Source organism: Silurus aristotelis, assembly GCF_946808225.1.
Source record: "Silurus aristotelis genome assembly, chromosome: 11".
NCBI classification, from domain to species: domain Eukaryota; kingdom Metazoa; phylum Chordata; class Actinopteri; order Siluriformes; family Siluridae; genus Silurus; species Silurus aristotelis.
In genome coordinates, this window is record NC_139584.1 from 29,788,175 (window position 1) to 29,807,715 (window position 19,541).

The 19,541-nt window shown below is 42.7% G+C and overlaps 2 protein-coding genes across 2 annotated transcripts in view; one reads left to right on the plus strand and one right to left on the minus strand.

The window, feature by feature from the left end:
- Positions 1 to 977: 977 nt before the first annotated feature.
- pold2 (polymerase (DNA directed), delta 2, regulatory subunit) lies at positions 978 to 5,574 on the plus strand. The gene is made up of 11 exons (XM_083554242.1): positions 978 to 1,072; positions 2,201 to 2,422; positions 2,507 to 2,628; positions 2,755 to 2,878; positions 3,160 to 3,274; positions 3,366 to 3,564; positions 3,719 to 3,799; positions 3,880 to 4,037; positions 4,154 to 4,281; positions 4,446 to 4,547; positions 5,037 to 5,574. Exons 1-11 carry the CDS (start codon positions 988 to 990, stop codon positions 5,195 to 5,197), a joined length of 1,497 nt encoding a protein of 498 aa, XP_083410368.1. The 5' UTR covers positions 978 to 987; the 3' UTR covers positions 5,198 to 5,574.
- aebp1b (AE binding protein 1b) overlaps positions 5,427 to 19,541 on the minus strand; it is a 20,873-nt gene continuing 6,758 nt past the window's right edge. Inside the window, exons 4-22 of the mRNA XM_083554232.1 lie at positions 18,354 to 18,650; positions 18,148 to 18,267; positions 17,969 to 18,061; positions 17,183 to 17,266; positions 16,709 to 16,768; positions 15,617 to 15,709; positions 12,286 to 12,366; positions 10,912 to 11,021; positions 10,694 to 10,833; positions 10,533 to 10,617; positions 9,764 to 9,908; positions 9,545 to 9,633; positions 9,327 to 9,450; positions 9,049 to 9,245; positions 8,770 to 8,949; positions 7,934 to 8,651; positions 7,655 to 7,794; positions 6,881 to 6,980; positions 5,427 to 6,632 (exon numbers count right to left, since the gene is read on the minus strand). Of these exons, the coding sequence (XP_083410358.1) occupies positions 6,043 to 6,632; positions 6,881 to 6,980; positions 7,655 to 7,794; positions 7,934 to 8,651; positions 8,770 to 8,949; positions 9,049 to 9,245; positions 9,327 to 9,450; positions 9,545 to 9,633; positions 9,764 to 9,908; positions 10,533 to 10,617; positions 10,694 to 10,833; positions 10,912 to 11,021; positions 12,286 to 12,366; positions 15,617 to 15,709; positions 16,709 to 16,768; positions 17,183 to 17,266; positions 17,969 to 18,061; positions 18,148 to 18,267; positions 18,354 to 18,650 (3,446 nt within the window). The 3' untranslated portion in view covers positions 5,427 to 6,042. The remainder of the gene's footprint in view (positions 6,633 to 6,880; positions 6,981 to 7,654; positions 7,795 to 7,933; positions 8,652 to 8,769; positions 8,950 to 9,048; positions 9,246 to 9,326; positions 9,451 to 9,544; positions 9,634 to 9,763; positions 9,909 to 10,532; positions 10,618 to 10,693; positions 10,834 to 10,911; positions 11,022 to 12,285; positions 12,367 to 15,616; positions 15,710 to 16,708; positions 16,769 to 17,182; positions 17,267 to 17,968; positions 18,062 to 18,147; positions 18,268 to 18,353; positions 18,651 to 19,541) is intronic.

The following is a 19,541-nucleotide window of genomic DNA, read 5'->3' on the forward strand; positions in this document are numbered from 1 at the left end:
TCTGAAAATTCGAGACTTTAATAGAATCAATTTTCGTGTCACATGATTTTTTTTATAATTACATATAAAAATGATAAACGTGTTAATAATATTTATCCGCTTTAATTGTGTAGTATTTGTGGATTTATTGTATATTTAATTTAAGTTTAGTAATTTATTGATGTATTTAATTGATCTATTCAAAGTCAACATTTTATGATAAATTGACTTTACACCAAAGTGACGTCAGAAGTGTTTATAGTTTAGTGGAACGATGCTGCCATCTACTGGATATCAAACACATTTCAAGCAGATTTCTGTAATAAAGTTTTTCTCTGCGAGAATCCGCTTTAATTATATTTATAATTTAGGGTATCATGAATATCGAGTGTTTTGGTGAACTGAGATATTTGGATGCTGTTTTCCTCTCACTCTTACACACGTGTGCTGATGGTGGTGTGGTGACGTCATTAATCCCAGAGATCCCTCATGGGATCATGAGGCTGTTTATGTGGAACATAAACAGCCTGAAAATCCACGAATTTACTGATGAGCAACTCAGCAACTTTGAGGAAGGATTTGGACTGTTATTAATATTAATACTATATAATATAATCTATCATCAGTCTGTTACAAAGTTCTCACAGTCTGCTGAATTTCAGCTCCATCACTGAACATCTCAACACTGTAATGAATAAATGATATTCAGTGATGAAGATGAGGATGAGGTTCACCTATGAGTCTGGTTCCTCTTAAGGTTCCTTTTTACGTTTTTATTTATTGTTTTTTTTTTTTAAAGTGCAAACAAAGATTTAGAAGATAAAAAAGAAAATAAGCACATGTACTTCATTTATATGAACTAACCTCATTTTCATTCACTAAAATAATAATAATAATAATAATAATAATAATAATAATAATAATAATAATAATAATAATAATAATAATAATAATAATAATAATAATAATAATAAAAGTTAGTCTGACAAAGACTTTTATGTTTGCCGGATGTTTCGTCATAACCGGAAGTGGACGCTGTGTGAAGCGTTTCGCGCGAGATCCCAAAGCAGTGTCCGGTGTTTACAGCTTTCAGGTTTTTATACACGTTTCTCTTTATTTCTCTTTATTTCTCTTTTTCTGTAATTAAATGTCATTATTTTAGATTTAAATCAACGTTCAAAAGTGTTTTTCTTGTTTAAAGTGAAACAGAAGGTAAAAGAAATCTGTATATTTGTACAGAAACATCGGCGCGGTGCGTGTTTTTACATATTTATGAGCTTATTTTACATATTCATGAGTTTACTTTATTTTTATTTATTAAATTATTTCATAATGATTTGTACCGATTGGGCAGGCAGAGGGGCCGAGCTGGGAAGTGCTGCAGGTTAGAGCAGTAAAGGATGGAGATGGAAATGTGTTGACTAGTGAGGAGAGTGTGTTGGGAAGATGGAGGAAGTATTTTGAGAAGGTGGTATTTTGGAAGGTGAGAAGATGCCTGAGGAATGGAGAAGGAGTGTGCTGGTACTGATCTTTAAGAATAAGGGAGATGTGCAGACCTGCAGTAACTACAGGGGAATAAAGTTGATCAGTCACACCATGAAGTTATGGGAAAGAGTAGTGGAAGCCAGGCTGAGAGAAGAGGTGACCATCTGTGAGCAACAGTATGGTTTCATGCCGAGGAAGAGCACCACAGAAGCATTATTTGCTTTGAGAATGTTGATGGAGAAGTATAGAGAAGGTCAAAAGGAGCTGCGTTGTGTGTTTGTGGATTTAGAGAAAGCGTACGACAGGGTGGAGAGAGGAGTTGTGGTATTGTGTGAGGAAGTCTGGTGTTTCAGAGAAGTATGTGAGGGTGGTGCAGGACATGTATGAGGACAGTGTGACAGCAGTGAAGTGTGCAGTAGGTACGACAGACTGGTTCAAGGTGGAGGCTGGACTGCTTCAAGGATCGGCTCTGAGCCCTTTCCTGTTTGCAGTGGTGAATTCAAAGAAGAGAAAGAGAAAAAGAAAATTGAATTTAGTCGATATATAAATATGATTTATTAGTGTACCTACTGTTTAACAAACACAATAAAAAAATAAAAATAAAAAATATATATATATAAACTTGATGTATTTCTATCAGTCTGTTTATATATTTAGTTGCATGTATTATACTTTTTTATATTTTTATTATTTGTTCTTTATTTTCTCGTGTTTTTGTATTGTTTCCTTCCTCTAGTTGGAGTCATGTTCTCAGACGCTATGGTGCAGAAGGAGACGTTGCTGCGTCCCCCGAGCTCAGAGAATCCTCTGTTTGAGCGAGAGGAAGCTTCGTACTCCAGCTGTTCGGAGTGTTTCCATCTCGGTGAGCGCAGCTTCAGCCGTCAGTACGCTCACATCTACGCCTCACGCCTCATGCAGATGCGGCAGATTCTGAGCGACAGAGCGCAGCAAAAATGGGGTGAGGAGATACACTGAGTTGCACCTGAGATACCCCCCCACATCTCTGAGTAACCCCTGAAGTGTGTGTGTGTGTGTGTTTCAGGTCTGGAGGTGCCGATCAGGAAGCTGTGTGATCTGCAGACTGGAGACAGGTGTGTGATCGTGGGAACGTTGTTTAAAAGCATGGAGCTTCAGCCGTCCATCCTGAAGGAGATCAGCGAGGAGGTGAGGAAGAATACAGGGTCGAGATGATTAACCCCCGAGAGATACCAGCTTTCATGGCAAAACATGTAACCATGACAACGCTCTAACTCGCCCCAATGCTAATCTTGGTTAACTCGCTCGTTTCAGCACAACCTGCTCCCTCAGCCTCCTCGTACCAAATACATCAGCCAATCAGACGAGCTCATTCTGGAGGACGAGCTGCAGAGGATCAAGCTGGAGGGGAAAATCCAAACCGCCAAGTTTGTTACCGGTAAATACACCAGTGTCCCTCAGTCACTTCCCTGCAGTGAGAAGTTCAATCTCTGTGATGTTTGCAGAACAAAACGCTTCATTTAATTACACATTTTATATTCGACTCGTAACAGCTACAATTCTGCTGCTCTGAATCTCACACAGGGTGACAGAAGATTCATTCATGTCATTCATTGCCAATGAATACAATTCTCCCTCCCTTGCTCCCTTTCTCTCTCTCTTTTTTTCTATCCCCCCTTTACATAAAAAGCAGTGTTGTACGTGTTGATTCTCCTACAGGAAGCGTGATCGCTGTCCTGGGTGCTGAGAAAAACGACGGGAAGTTCACGGTGGAGGATTTCTGTCTGGCTGATCTCCCGCCTCAGACGCCCCCAGAGCCTTTAAAGGCAGACAGGTTTGTTTATTATCTTTCATCCAGAACCATGGAGGATCAGATCTTCTGTAAAACGGAGTTGTTTGAGTGGTTGATGCTGATCGTCCTGCAGGTTTGTGCTCCTGGCCTCGGGTCTGGGTCTGGGCGGGAACGGAGCAGAGAGCATGCTGGGATTGCAGCTGCTGGTGGACATGGTGTCGGGTCACCTGGGCGACGTCGGGGAGCAGAGCGGTGCGGCGTCCATCTCTCGCGTCCTGCTGGCCGGGAACCTGCTGAGCCGAAGCACGCAGGATAAAGACTCCAGCACGAAGGTGAGGAGCATCTGAAAGGGTTCGGGGTGTGTGTGTGTGTGTGTGTGTGTGTGTGTGTGTGTGTGTGTGTGTGTGTGTGTGTGTGTGTGTGTGTGTGTGTGTGTGTGTGTGAGAGCACGCACCAACAAAAATATTCCATAACTGTATTTTCCAGGCGAAGTATCTGACGAAGAAGACTCAGGCAGGAAGTGTGGAGGCCATCAGGCTTCTGGATGAGCTGCTGGTTCAGCTGGTGGTGAGTGTGAAGCACACAAACATCTCCAGCATCTACACACTTAGAGCATGTATTCAGTGTGTGTGTTGTGCGTCTTGCAGGCCTCTGTCGCAGTAGACGTGATGCCAGGAGAGTTTGACCCCACTAACTACACCTTGCCCCAGCAGCCCCTGCACACCTGCATGTTCCCTCTGTGCAGCTCGTACCGAACCCTGCAGCTCGTCACTAACCCATACAGGGCCACGGTGGATGGAGTACGGTGAGAGCACAAACATCTAAAATCATCTAAACCAGAGGTATAATCATATAGCAGTATATCAGGTGTGTGTGTGTGTGTGTGTGTGTGTGTGTGTGTGTGTGTGTGTGTGATTTCAGTTTCCTGGGGACATCAGGGCAGAACGTTAGTGATATTGTGAAGTACAGCAGCGTGGACGATCACCTGGAGATCCTTGAGAACACACTGCGACTCAGACACATCGCTCCTACAGCTCCGGATACACTGGGTATTACACACACACACACACACACACACACACACACACACACATTCTGGGTATTTATCATGTGTATGTTTAGCTAATGTCACGTGTCTGTGTCTGTGTGTGTGTGTGTGTGTGTGTGTGTGTGTGTGTGTGTGTGTGTGTGTGTGTGTGTGTGACGTGTGCAGGTTGTTACCCTTTCTACCAGAAGGACCCATTCATCCTGAGCGAGTGTCCTCACGTGTACTTCAGTGGAAACGCGCCGAGCTACCAGTCCAAACGAGTCACAGGTCAGGAGAGAACCATCACACCACACACTCTTTTTCACACACACACACACACAACTGTGACTATTATTAAACGAGGAAAAATTTAAATTAATAGGCTTATAGGCCACACCTCCTTTACTGAGACTGGACATTACAGTGGCCACTTTAATTGTTACTGATAAAATAGAAGCCACGCCTCCTAATTTTCTGCTGATTAAACTGGGGCCACATCTGTATTGTAACTGATAACTTTGGTCACGTTTCTTTATTGAGACAGACTGATACCTTTGAAGCCACACCTCCTTAATTAAAACTGATAACACAATGGCCACGCCTTCTTTGTTGTAACTGATCAAACTGAAACCCCACCTCCTAAGTTGGGAATGATAATGTTGGTTACGCCTCCTTTACTGAGACTAATAACACAATGGCCATGCCTTCTTTACTGAGACTGATCAAATGATGGCCACTGTGATTCTCCAACTTTAATTTTTTTTCCCTTTCACTCAGGTCCTGAAGGTCAGGAGGTGCTGCTGGTGACAGTCCCAGAATTCAGCAGTACGCAGACGGCCTGCCTGGTAAACCTACGCACGCTCGATTGCGAGCCAATCAGATTCACCACCTTTTCTGCCGAGGACGACGAAGAGAACGAGATGAACATCAGCCATTAAACATACACAGTGCAACTAAATGTTAGGGTTTTTTTTTCTAGAGAAACCTTTGAGTATGAGTAGGAGATGAAGCCTTCAATGATGTGACATCAGGCAAGAAATGTGTTCGTAATTAAGGATATAAATACGCCTCTTGACACGTGTTTTGAGTGTCAGGAAATGGATTTTAAACATCACAAGTTTCTGTGTTGAAAGCATGAGTGTGGTAAACAAGATCAAACTCCATAAATCCATAAACAAGCTTTTATTGGGTGAAACAAAGTTCTTTCGACCTCGAGGTCTCTGTAAGAGAAACGTCCTGTAGACATTGTGCAGTGCTGACAGAGATGCTTATTTGTGTGAAAGAAGTGTAAATAAAGTCCCTTTTTTTGTATAAATGTTCAGTTTTGTGGGAACCGTGTGGGTCATCGGAGGACAGTGGAGAAGTTTGGAGTTGGAACCCAGTGTAATTGTAAGAGAGAGGAAAAAAAAAAAAAAAACGTGGCAGGATGCAGAGGAGTCGCTAATGAAAGATGACCGCTCCATCTGTAACCTGTTACTGACTGCGAAAAAACCCTGGCTGTAGACCACAGAGAAGTGTGCCGTCATGTACATGGACCACAAACAGTTCTGGAGTTTCTCAGTTAAAAAACACAAACCTGTGAAAATGCATTATTTTAAATGAAGAAAAGGGGGGTTGGGCTTTAGTTACAATTGGTCAGTTGTAAGCTTGATCATGTGACATCAAAGACTGCATAGTTTGAATGCAGAAGACTGCATAGTTTTTTCATGTGCTGGTGGAATCTGCAGAGCGAGAAAGTAGCTCGCTGTATTCTCTAAAACCCATCCGTGACCCTCAGAATGTCTCAGTAATCATCGATTTTATAATTATAGTCGTAATCCAACGAGTCCGTGATCTCGAGCTCTGGTTGGTTGGTGTTTTCCTCCTCTGGCAGCCATGAGTCGTACCACTGTGTATAGTTTTCTGTGTTCAGAGAAACCATGGTGGTGGTGGTGGTGGTGGTGGGGATGGAGGTGGTGGGTGGCTCGGTGGTTGTTGGTGGTAATGTTGTCGTGCTTGGTGTAGTCGACATCCTGGCCAGCAGCCTCTGTTGGCGCAACTGACGGAGCCTTATGAACCTTAAGCGTCGCAGGCGGGATCGGTCAGTGTATCCCCCGTCGACGTTAGGGATCTGGTTGCTGAGCCTTTTGTCACCGCGGATGGTATTTTGACTGCCTCTTCCAGGGTTGACCAGTCGGATGGGCCGGTTGCCGTGGAGAGCCATGATCTCTTTGATACGATCCCAGTTGGATTTGTTAAGCTCAAAGTTGCACAGGGTGGCACCTGTTTCAAAACCAACCACACACTTTCGGCTCACGGAGGAGTAGCCATAGGCCCGAGCCATCACCTGATACTCACCAGGGTTCAGCATGCGCCAGTAATCGCCAGCCTCTCCTGAAATAGGACATTAAAACATTCTTAGTCTGGTAGTAGTTACACCTCTCAGAAGCAGTGAAGCATGAAGAGTGGTGCTCCAAGATCCAGGTCATAATCCATACAAGAACAACCTCAAGGACATGATCTTACTATGACCTTTATTTTAACATGTAACTGACCTAGAAATTTTGTAATTAGCAGTAAATAATCATGTCATTGTGCACAACGTGATGCCAAATCAAGGCTATTGAGCTACAGTTGCTCACCTGTGTTGACATCATGATTGACTCCTTCCACAGAGATGGTAGCATTTACAATGGGATTCCCCTCCTTATCTCGGACAACCCCCTTTATACCCCGGTGCACCTACAAAGATCAAGAACAAGGTTATAAGGGTTTTGGGGGCACCAGAGGTTCGTAAGAAAGAAAGAAAAGCAATTAAAAGCATCAACCAAAAGTGCAAATAGATCCAATTTTATTTTTCTTCTTTCTGCTGCTCCCATTAGGGGTCACCACAGCAGATTATCGGTCTCCATACCCCCCTGTCCTCTACAGCTGCCTCTTTCAAACCAACTACCTGCATGTCTTCCCTCACCACATCCATAAACCCTCTCCTTGGTCTTCCTCTTTTTCTTCTTCCTTGTGTCCATCCTCAGCATTCTCCTACTGATATACCCCATGTCCCTCCTCTGCACATGTCCAAACCATCTCAATCACACCTTCCTCACTTTGTCTCCAAAACGTCCTACATGTGCTGTCCCTCTAATAAACTCATTTCTAATCCTGTCCATCCTCATCACTCCCAACGAAAACATCATCTTCAGTTCTGCTACCTACAGCTCCACCTCCTGTCTTTTACTCAATGTCAATCTCTCCGCATTGTGCAAAATGAATGTAAAGGCTCTTTGAAAATGTGCAGAAGCTGTTGAGCAAATACAGTAAGATTATATGTATATAAAGATCTATAAGCGAAAAAAATTAAAGATTTGTTGAAAACCTTTAAAGGCAGTGTGATCACTTATGGAGAGTGTTTCAAGTACCTGATCCATGAGTGTGAGCAAAGCTTCTCGGTTGTACTCCCACTCTTTCATAAGCTCACTCTGATGAGGATACTTATCACAGCCCAGGAAGATAGACAGCTCAAAACAGTTAGTGTGTAGGTAGCTGAAATCATTCATACCTCAGAAAGGGAGGAGAATAAAATGCAAAATTATTACATTAGTTTTAGGTAAGCTCCAGGGTGTAACAACAACTGGTTACTCACTGTGTCATGGCAACTTTCAATATGATTTAGGAGATGGAAATGGTGCAATACTCACTTCCTGAAATGGGCTTCCATTTGGCACGATTGACAATTCCAGTCCCACCTGTGGGGTCCTCGGTATGACAACCACTGCGGAAGGTATGGGTCATTGTGCGGTGAGTAGAAGCATAAGATACGGCCAACCAGCGGAACAAGGACTGATCCTCAACCATCCTGATCTCATCGGGTTCTGCCTGTCCATATCCTTGTTCATAGCCTTCTTCCTGGCGCTCTTCTTGGTATCCTTCCTGGTATCCCTCATGGTACCCTTCGTGGTACCCTTCAGAGTGACTTTCGTGGTGGTACCCGTGGTTCTCCTGATGGTAGTATTCTTGGTTCCCTTGATGGTGGTATTCTTGGTTCTCTTGATGGTGGTATTCTTGGTTCTCTGGATGGTGGTATTCTTGATTCCCTTGATGGTATCCATAGTTTTCTTGGTGGTACCTGTAGTTCTCTGGATGATAACCATGATTTTCTCTGTGGTCACCGTAGCTCTCTTGATGGTACCCGATGTGGAGGTATGGATTCGGTTCTTGTTCTTCCTCTTCCTCGTATTGCCGCTTGCGACGGTATGATCGATGTTCCACCTTCTTCTCCAGCTCCTCCGACTCTTTGGTGAGGCGACGCAAGTCGAAGGGGTAGGTGACCATCCTCTCTCCGCCTTGCAGGTTGGCTCCTAGGACGAATGGGTGGCTTTCCATCCAGGAGATAAGGGCCCGCGTCTCCACCGCAAGCTGCACAACACCCAGTTAGAACAAAGTAAGGTTTCTACACACTTGTCATATCACTCAGAACAGAAGCTACATGACATGCCCCTAGTCACTAGTGTTAGTTTAATTTATTTGTGCTTACAGGTCCATTTTCAGCCATATAGCCATCAGGAATAGGCACATGGTTATTTGGGGTCAATTTGGGTATCATGCCCTTGTCCTCTGCATTCCAGTACACAGTGTTAAGGTCTGGAAAGTTCTGGAAGATGTCATGTCCATCCTCAGTCCAGTGGCCCAGCGTCCAGCTGCCGAGCTCAGACCCCTGAGGCAAACAAGTATTATTGAAGCTTTTTCTGGTATAACTTGACAGGTGTTAGATTTAGAGACCCGTCCCAAAAAATACTTAAGCATTTACACAAACCTTGTCAAAAGCCGTCACGTGACCATCGGGGTTGACCGAGGGTACGAGGTGTATACGTATTCCATCTACCAGGGTGCGCACTCGGGGGTTTCCGTCCTTGTACTCCTTACAGAGGTACTGCATTAGCATTAACAGGAGTTCTCGACCCAGAGCTTCATTACCATGGTAACCAGCTGTGTAGCGGAACTCCGGCTCACCTGTTGAAATAGGAACAGGTCATCCAACTTATCAGATATCGAAGTTTCAAAATATAAGAATTTATTTTGGGAATTTCTCACCGGTCTCATGTTTGCCAGGATTATCACTGATCTCCATGGCATAGATCTCAAGGCCCTTTGAACTCTTGCCCAGGCTGTACATCCTGGTGATGTTGGGACAGTCATCTGAAATGGACTTCATCAACTGCAACCAGAACAAAAATAAAAAAAACGCAGACTTACTCAATCAAATCATTAATTGACATTGATTCCGCCTAAACACTTTATTTTGGTCTGACCTTCTCCATGTCCAGGTAATTGTGGTAGGTGTAGTCCAGGACGTCTCTTGGAGTCACCTCGTTCTGCCTCTGGTTGTCAGTGAGAGGATCTGACTCACGTGAAAACAATTACAAGTGACCATTCAATCCCTTTATAATCACGTTTTATTGGTTTTAAAGCAAGAATATTGTAATAGTAGTTGTAGTAGTAGTAAAGTGTAAGAAGTTAGTTCTGCTCACCAGGCACAGGGCAGCCCAGGACCTCCATCCTCATGCAGGCGGTGCCGTTCCAGCTCTGGGGAAGGATGCGAATGTAACGTGCCACCACCGGCTCAATAAACTGGGACATCACGGGGGTGTGTTTATCAGAGTTCCCAAAGAACAGCTAAGAGAGCATGAGATGGATGTTTACATTAAAAAACACATCTAACAAAATTCCAGATTTGGTCTTTCACACACTTGATGATACACAGTAGAGTTACACCAATCAGGCATAACATTTTTACCACCTGCCTAATAACTTTAACATGAACTTCTTCAGCAGTTTGGGCTACAGGAGCTCGTCTGCTGGATCGGACCACACGGACTAGCCTTCGCTCCTTATGTGCATCAATGAGCCTCGTCCCCCATGACCCTATCGCCGGTTCACCACTGTTCCTTCTTTGGAGCACTGTTGATAGATTCTGACCATCCACAAGAGCTGCAGTTTTGGAGACGCTCTGACCCAGTCGTCTAGACGTCACAATTTGTGAAACTTGCTCAAATCTAAACGCTCCCCCATTTTTCCTGCTTCTAACATCAACTTTGAGGACAAAATGTTCACCTGCTGCCTAATAAATAAATCCACCCACTAACAGGTTCCATGTTGAAGAGATCATCAGTGTTCTTCACTTCACCACTCAGAATGGTATAATGTTATAAAGTTACTCCTGATCAGTGTATATGTACTTTTTTTTTCACCAAATGATAATTATATATGCACAGAACTTAACCAGATGTGAGAACCCACCCATTCAGAGTATCCATCCTGAAGCACGGTCCATTCCCTACTGTCGTTACTGAAGGCCACGTAGTAGGAAGTGACATAATCATTCCTGAAAAACAACCACTTATAAGTTTTACTGCATCTCTCTGTATGATTTTATTAGAATAGAATGCTGGATGTCTCACTCGAGGGGGTCGTCTCGGCCCTGGGTGATGACCCCGGTGAACTCGGTGAGCGTGCGAGTGTCCAGTTCGATCCAGTGGGCTTTCTCGTCGGGGTTAGCGCACCACGCTCCTCCGTTCATATCGTACTCGTCTGCAGACGCCTGAAAATCCAAGTGTTGATTACTGATCCTGTTCAGGATGTTCTACTCAGGACTTTATGTGTGTGTATGTGAGTGTACCTGCATGTTAAGGCGAGCTCTATGGGAGCTGTAGCGATGCTGATACATGGAGGACGTTTGCAGCTGGTCAGCTTCAATGCGGTGAGACTCCAGTCCCAGAGGAGGACAAACTGTTATTAATAATAATAAAATAAATAATAAATGTGAAATTAATCCTACATTTAAAAAACAAACGCTTCAAAAACCACTCAGTGTCAAAGTCGTACATATTTTGTAAAATATTTAAAAAAATTTTGCCTTTCACAATAACTCATGTTCATGTTTTTAACAAGTCTCGAGTGCAAAAGTCAAATCTGTGAGTCTGGACCTTCTGAAATCTTCTCACTCTGGGGCACACATTTTCCTCCTCCAACATGACCTTTATCATTTTCTGCTTTTTCTCTGATTCAGTCCACATTTACATCCACATGTGGTTTGTGAACACTCAGAGCTTCAGGAATGTTTCAGTGCTTCTTTGAAAGGAAACATCTGTGGGATCGGGATAAGAACTTGGCAAGAATCTTGGGCGGATTTTAAAAGTTTAAAACAAACAGCCTCGATTCTTTAAAAACACTCTGAGTGCGGCCGTGCAGATGTTTCATCGCAGTCTCGTTTCATGGAGTGTGACTCGAGGGAAACGATTCAGAGATTTGGATACGTGACAGCTGAAATGAAATCCGACAGAGTGAAGGAGAAGATCTGCTTCACACTGAGAACTTAAACACCACCATTGTGTAATCAGGAGGACGTGGGGTTTATATCACGTTACTGACAAAGTGGCATCATCAAAAAAAATTATTAGACTTTACACAAATGTAGGATTATTACACACCATAATACACAAAAGTATTAGGACACCTGACTTTTCCATCCATATGTGGTTCTTTTCCAAAGTTGGAGACGTGGGACGTCTTTGGATGCTGTAGCATGAAATTTTTCCTTCACTTGACCTTGGAGACTTAAATCTGCTCCAGCATCACAATGAAGATCTGCTTTTCATGGGTTGGAAGATGTGGAAGATCTCCTGCTATAGAGCTCCAAACCTATTGAACATCTTTAGGAGGAATGTTTCACGCTGACTGCACCCCAGGAACCTCCTCACCTTCTCACCTACATCAGTACCTGACTTTACCAACACCCTTGTGGATGAATAAATCTCCACAAAATCTAGTGGAACATCTTCTCAGTAGAGTAGAGTGGAGCTCATTATAAGAGCAAATGGAGAATAGATGTGGAATGAGATGTTCAAAAAGAAGCACACAACAAACACATTATAATGGGAAGCAGAATGACGGGAACAAAACACTGACGCTGGAGACTCCTTCCACGTCTTTGCTGTAATCCTTAGAAGGTCCAAGCACTTGGTGGAAGCAGTGGTGCATTATGGGTACGTACGTTTGGGCTCGGTATAGATGCGTGGAGGTTTTTTGATCCTGCGTTTTCTCTCCTCTTCCTCCTCTTCCTCCTTCCGTTGCTCTGAAAAGGACAAAGACACACACACACACACACACACACACACACACACACACACACACACACACACACGAGTTATAATGATCACAGTGACTTCAGCGCTCATTAGGAACATGTGTGGATCTGACTGAGTTGCCAAACATCACAAAAGAACCCAAACTCCCACGAGATCTCCACCATGTCCTCATTTACTCCTCTGCTCTGACACACAAACACACACACACACACACACACACACACACACACACATTCATTTATTTCCTCATTTCCTCGTACCCTGATATTTATGATCAAGTGCTTTGTTTTGGATAAAAACGTATGTGTGACTATCGTGAAAATGCGGCAGGTTTCCAGCAGAGGAAGCATGAGGAGAAGAAGAACATTCTGTTTTTAACGCTGTGAGATGCTTCCTATCTCTTCATTATCTCATCTCGTGATCATCTCAAAGTTTTGAAATATCTCTGTTTTCTCTTTTTGTCCACACCATTTTAAAATCCATCAGGTGATGAGAGGTGACTGGATTTCTCCAAACATAATGTTTAGATTTCAGACCAAACAGTTCAATCTTGGTTTCATCAGACCAGAGAATCTTCACAGAGTCCTTCAGGTGTTTTCTTCCCAAACTTCAAATGAGCTTCTATGGGTTTTGCACTGAGGAGAGGCCACTCTGCCTTAGATCCCAGATCAGTGGAGGGCTAAAATAAAAGTTGTCCATCTGGAACTTTGTTCGATCTCCACACAGAAACTCCGGAGCTCAGTCAGAGTGACCATCAGGTTCTTACATTGGGGCACCTGATCTTTCCTTCCATATGTGGTTCTTCTCCAAACTGTGAGCGCGAAGCTGGAGGAACTCAATTGTACAGGACGTCTTTAGATGGCGCTATAATTAAATTTTGCATTCAATTTAACTTGGAAACCCAAAACCTGTTCCAGCATAAAGCTGCTCCATTAAGATCTGCTTCCATGGTTTGGAGAGGAAGATCTCCTGCCATAGAGCTCAGATCTCATCCCTACTGAACATGTGGGATGAATGTGAAAGCTGACTGCACCCCAGACCTCCTCACCTTCTCACCTCCATCAGTATGTGACTTTACTCACACTCTTGTGGCTGATGAACACAAATATGCATAAACACACTCCAAAATCTAGTGGAACATCTTCCCAGAAGAGTGGAGGGAATTAAAGGAGCAAATTGGGACTAAATGTGGAATGTGATGCTCAAAAATCACAAATTATAATTGTTCTAAATGTAAATCAGAAACTTTTTCCTCTGAGAAAGTCTCGGCTGCCGTTTACTCGTCCTTTCATTTTTTGTGAGCTTGTGAAGTTTTGTAGGCATCGCGAGATACAAATCCGCCATGCTGCTCGTCTGTTTGAACTTATTTTACATTTATTAAAGGAACGATGAACGAGGCCTGAAATCGAGGAAAACATGAAAACGTTCCTCTTCCTTTTTTACTAACTTGCACTTTTCACAAAACTGTCTTGAGTCTCCCAATTGTAGATCTCTTCCCTCCTATTCTGGAGCTTTTCCCAGATATAATGGTGAAAGTGTGTGTGTGTGTGTGTGTGTGTGTGTGTGTGTGTGTGTGTGTGTGTGTGTGTAGCACTAACCTACTTTCTGCTCTCTCTCTCTCTCTCTCTCTCTCTCTCTCTCTCTCTCTCTCTCTCTCTCTCTCTCTCTCTCTCTGTACTTGATTATATAAGTAGCTTCAACTCAGCACGCACATTTTTTTCCCCTTCCATCACACACACACACACACACACACACAAACACACACACACACACACACACACACACACACACACACACTCCCCAAAAAACGTCTACATGAGAGTGTGTTCCTCATTAAAAATCCTCCTCCTCCGATTAAACCTAACACCCCCCCCCCCCCCGTGCTCAGTTTCTTTTCTTTATCTTCTTTTTTATGAAACATAAACACTCGGCTCCATCCATCACGCCTTCACTCCAACCCCAGGAGTCTTTCTCAGATTACACAGAGTTCAAACCGTCAAACCCTTCATTCATTAAACCCCGCCCTTTATCCCAACATTCCTCATTACAAGGGCTCTAAAACAGGAAGTGTGAAGTCTGGAGTCGATTTCAGAGTCTGAGCATTTCAACAGTAATCACACATCGTTTCGATGTTGTTTTAAAGCGAAAGCTCCTGATTGGTTGATTGGAAGGCTAATTGTGACGTCATAAGGTTTAGCTGTTTGTCTATAATTAGCAGCTGGAATGCAAAGCAAAAATCTTTTAAAAGAAAAATGTTTTTGATTGGTGTGAAATGAAGGTTCACATAAACCTAAAGCGATACTCAGGACCCAGAACCCCAGACAGAACCTGAACGAAAGCACAGTGAAGGATAGAAATATGATTGACAGTTTTTCTCAGTTGCTTTGGAGCAGTTTTAGAATCATCCTTAATATTCACAAACCAGAAAGGGCATTTCCACAACATTTGTGTCAACGATCATCTCCTCGCCATCAGACGTCCTTCTGTCATTGTTCATAATCAGGATCGTCACCGTGTTTAGGCGTGTTCTCAGGTTTCCGAGATTCCTGACGTAAAACTACAGTTTGGATTCTAATGTTTGATTTTCTTCTGTTTGGCATCTCTGAATGTCCACAGCACAAATGTCCACATGACTGTATGTGATTGTAAGAGACCGGACAGGATTCACACTTTTACTGTTCTGCACTAGCGTTCCTTCGTTTCCTGTTTTTTTTCTTTGGAAATTGTAATTCGATGTTTTGCAATTGAAGGTTCATGAGATTCACCTTTGACCTGTTTTAGAGAACTGGTTGATTATTGGTTGATCTGATGTCGTTCACTCGCCTTCATTAGTGACCTTCAACATTCTTCTGCACAATTCATCAATTCAACACATTTACAAAATAAAAGTTTAATAACTTTTTGATTCTGACGACTGGTTTAATCCTTTTACACTCAATGACGTACACAATGAACTAAAGCTGAGATGTTTTGGGGGTTAAAACTATTCAGGTGAAAGCAGTGTAATATTTTTTGATCAACACGACAAACAACTGATAATGGAATAGGAAACACAGACGATTGTACACAATCAATTAAACGAACGAACCAAAGCTTTCGCAATTTGTTCGATGCACAAGTGACTCCATGATGTGAACAAATAGTTTTTACATTTTCATTTCTGATCTGAGAAAATCTCCAAAGCATCCGAGACAAACTGCAATATTACAGTGAACTGCGAGTGTTTTCAACCCGTACCTCTCTCCTCCTTCTCTCTGTATTCTCTCTCCCTCTCTCTCTCCCTTTCTCTTTCTCTCTCCAGTCTCTCCTGCTCGCCATCCTTTTTTGTCTCTACAGGAAAAACAAAACTCTCAATTACAAAATTCATGGACATGAAAACAATAAAAAATCGAGTGAAGATTCGGAGAAACAGAAGACTGAAATTTGGAGACGTCCTTCCAATTTTGGTGGAAGGAAGAGGAAAAAATAACGGCGCCATCGTTCCGAACGTTTCAACCCCGGCGGTTACTGTTAAACTGTAAAGTTCTTCAGTAAGCAGCAGCGGTTTGGGTTCCTGTCTTTTTCCTCTTTTACTTGTTTCACTTGGTGGACGAATGGAGAGAGAGAAATAGAGAGAGAGGAGAAGAATTGAGAAAAATGGAGACAAATAGAGACAGACATTAGAAGGTTAGAGAAGAAAAACAGACATAAAGACAGACGGAGATACACAAAGACAAACAGACAGCAAAGACAAAAAATATAAAACATAAATAGACGGATAAAGAGAAAGAATGTTAGTCAGGCAGAGATAAATTCCCTGTTTGTTATTGTTAGGGGTCCAAGCACCAGGGGGGAGGAAATACTTTCAGAGTCGCTCTGCTGATGATCCAGTGCTTGTTGTTTGGTTTGTGTAGTAATAGAAAGTATTTGGGGTTAAAGACGTTTTCCATCTTTTCCAGATTTATTTCTTTGGTCCAAAGTCTCAATAAACTCCGCCCACTTCAGTCTGTGTAATAAGTGAAATTGTTTTGTTCACAAGTTTTGCCTCGGAGCAGGATATCGGGATCTTCAGGAGATTGTACAGGAATTCTGAAGTAATCGAACAAACATTGAGAAATTTGGCAGTCCAAGAAAAAGTCTTGGCGAAAAAGGAAAAATTCCTTTCTGTTTTGATTGGGCAATAACAGGACGGAATATTGCAGCGCCATCCGATGTAAATAAAACCAAGAAGGATGCAAATGAAAGACCTCCCAAATTCGCATGTTCTCTAATTACGCTTTCATTTACAGTGTTGCTCTGAACATGAAACATACCGTATACAAGTTGGGGAGATCAGAGAGCGTTTGTTACCGTGTCCGTAGTCGTACTCCTCGTACCACTTGTTTTCGTACGGCGGGACTGCGGGCTCGTCTGGACCAGAGCGAAAAAGAAAAGATCAGAGATTTCAGAGTCGTTCCTTTTCATCTTCCAGTCTTTAGAACACAATGAGAAAGTAATCTGGTTTATATTGTTTAGTTTTTTTGCTCGAGGTCTGAACGTGTCTGATCTTCATGCCAAACCCCCCAGCATGCACTTTGGCTTTTTATGTACTGTATAAAAAAAAAAACAAGCTCTTTTAATATGGATATAAAGTTTATGAGGTGCGGATGCTAAAATCGCAGTTGACTTAATAAAACTGAGGATTTCCCAATAACTCCTGATGTAGACTTTTCTGATGTTGCTTTTGTTCTGTATTATTATTAAAATATGCTACAGGATTTTACTGACAAATTATTTCAACCCTACTGTTAATAAACTTCTGCTTTTTTGTGTTTAAAAGCTCACCTGTGATATATTTGTTCCTCCAGTCGCTGTCGGTCGGATGGATCTCTTTTCCGTCTGGGAACGGCAGGTTTTCTGGCTCCTCAACTGTTCGCAAAGAAATCACACGATTTACACAGTAAAAGCAAACAAATCATTCGTCTGCTGTAAAAGACCTGATTTATCTACTGAAATTACAAATCCAGCACAAGGAGCCAGAGCCTAGGATGCATTTTGATGACCCCATTGTAACTTGTAAACACGGTAAGTGGAGACCTGGCGTAGCCTACAGGAGTCTCAGAATGGTGATGGTTATGGGGGTAGTGAACTGTAAAAGTTTAATGTTTTACAGTACGTCATTTAACAAAACAGATCAATTTACATGAACGTAATGTATAAACTTTACAGTATATATGAATGTGACATGCGGGCACGTGGACGAGCGCAGGTTCGTGAGTGGAGGGCGGAGCTGACACTGATCAGAAGGTCAGGGGTTCAAGCCCTGGTATCACCAAGCTGACACTAATGTGGCCCTTAAGCAAGGCCCTTAACCCTCTGTGCTCCAGGGCTGCTGTGTCATGGCCGACCCTTTGGTCTGAGCCCAGCTTCCTAACATCATCAGATATGCAAAGAATGAATTATACTGTAATAAGTAAAAAGCAACTTTCTTTCTTTTTCTTGTGAAGTATCAGGTTTCTGGCTCCTGGTTATTTACAGTCTTCATGGTTAGTTTCAGAGTTTAAAGGTCAGACTTTCACTATATTAATTCAAGGTTCAGTAAACATTTGTAACTCGCGAGTGTAAACTCACAGGTCAAGTCCCAATAATCATCATCTTCTTTGCCTTTGCCACTGATCACCGGAGCTGTGGGTTCAGGATCATCAACCTTCCAGTAATCATCATCTTTTCAAAGAAGAAATAAAGAGAAGAAGACAAAGTTAACTCAAGTAAAAAGTGGTGATTGTTTTCAGATCTCAGACGGAGCGTACCGGAGTCGATGTGCGGCTGAACATAATCATCTGTGGGGAAGAATTCGAGATCGTCTGTAGGTTTCTGTGTCGGGGGATTTGGTGGTGCTGTGGATTTTTTGGGTTCCTCTGTCATGTACGCTGTAAAAAAACAAGCCGGTTTGTGATTTTATATCATTTATAACCTTGTGGTGAAGAATTATGTAATAAAAGTCCTGATTACTGACATTCGTCCCAGTAATCATCTGGAAAAGGATCCACAAACTCGTCATAGTAATTGATCAGAGGTACGGTGGTGAGGATCGGCTCGGTGGTGGGCGGCTCGGTGGTGGGCGGCTCGGTGGTGGTGGTAGTCGGAGGTAAAGTGGTGGTGACGTCTTTATTCTTCTTCCCTTTCTTCTTTTTGTCTTTCTTCTCAGTCTTGGGCTTCTTGGTGGTTTTCGCACCCTTGGGTTTCTTCGTGGGTTTGGGTTCCTTCTGTCTTTTGGGTCGTTCGCTCTTCGCTTTTCTGCGAGCTCGCTTCACTGGATGGAGGGATGAGCAGAGAGAGGGAGAATGGTAAGGAAGTAAGAAATACACGGAGACGAACGGAGACAGAGACATGGACAGGAGAGAAAGCGAGACATCTTGTACTACAAGTACACAGAAAAACAGATGGACAGATAGAAAGACAAACAGATTTAATCCGCATATGTAGTATTTCCCTTTCTGATGTTTTAGAGTTTAATGCTGTGTGAAGAAACTGTGATATGTGTGAATATTGACTTCACCCTAAATGATATAATAATCACACGTGTGCAGCCTCTAATGCATGTGGTTGTACAGTAATAGAAGGTTCAGTAAAAGCCCAGGAGGTCCTGCAGCAGTGATGTGGGAACATATAAGAAGGACAAAGCGATAACCATTGAAGTGAAAAGAATTGAGAGATTGGGCCGAAGCAAAAAGATGGTAGACGTCACTTGTTCTTACAAAACGAATCATTCGTTCAACCATCGACATTATTCTAAAGAACAGGGAGAAGATCATGGAACATGTGAAGTCTGCTGTACCAACAAGGTCCACAATAATATCACGTTATTCATAATGGAGAGAAAAATATTTTATTTTCAGTATTTTTGTGTGTGTTTTTATGCATCATGTTGGATATTTGTTTTAAAGGCTCACAGACCCGTGGATTTACTGTACATGATGTCATGTAGTGTGTGTTGTTTATTATCCACGTCTCCTGACGTTCATTAATAAAATCCTCAGTACAGATTCTTTTCTTTAAACTGCACATGAGCTAAAAATATCCAGCGTCCAAACTCTGAATGTTCCATGACTTTATTCCCGCAGTAAAACCCTCCGTCCTGTTCATCTCACCGTCTGGTGATTTCCAGTCGAATCGGGAAAACTGCCTCCAGATCCTCTAAAAT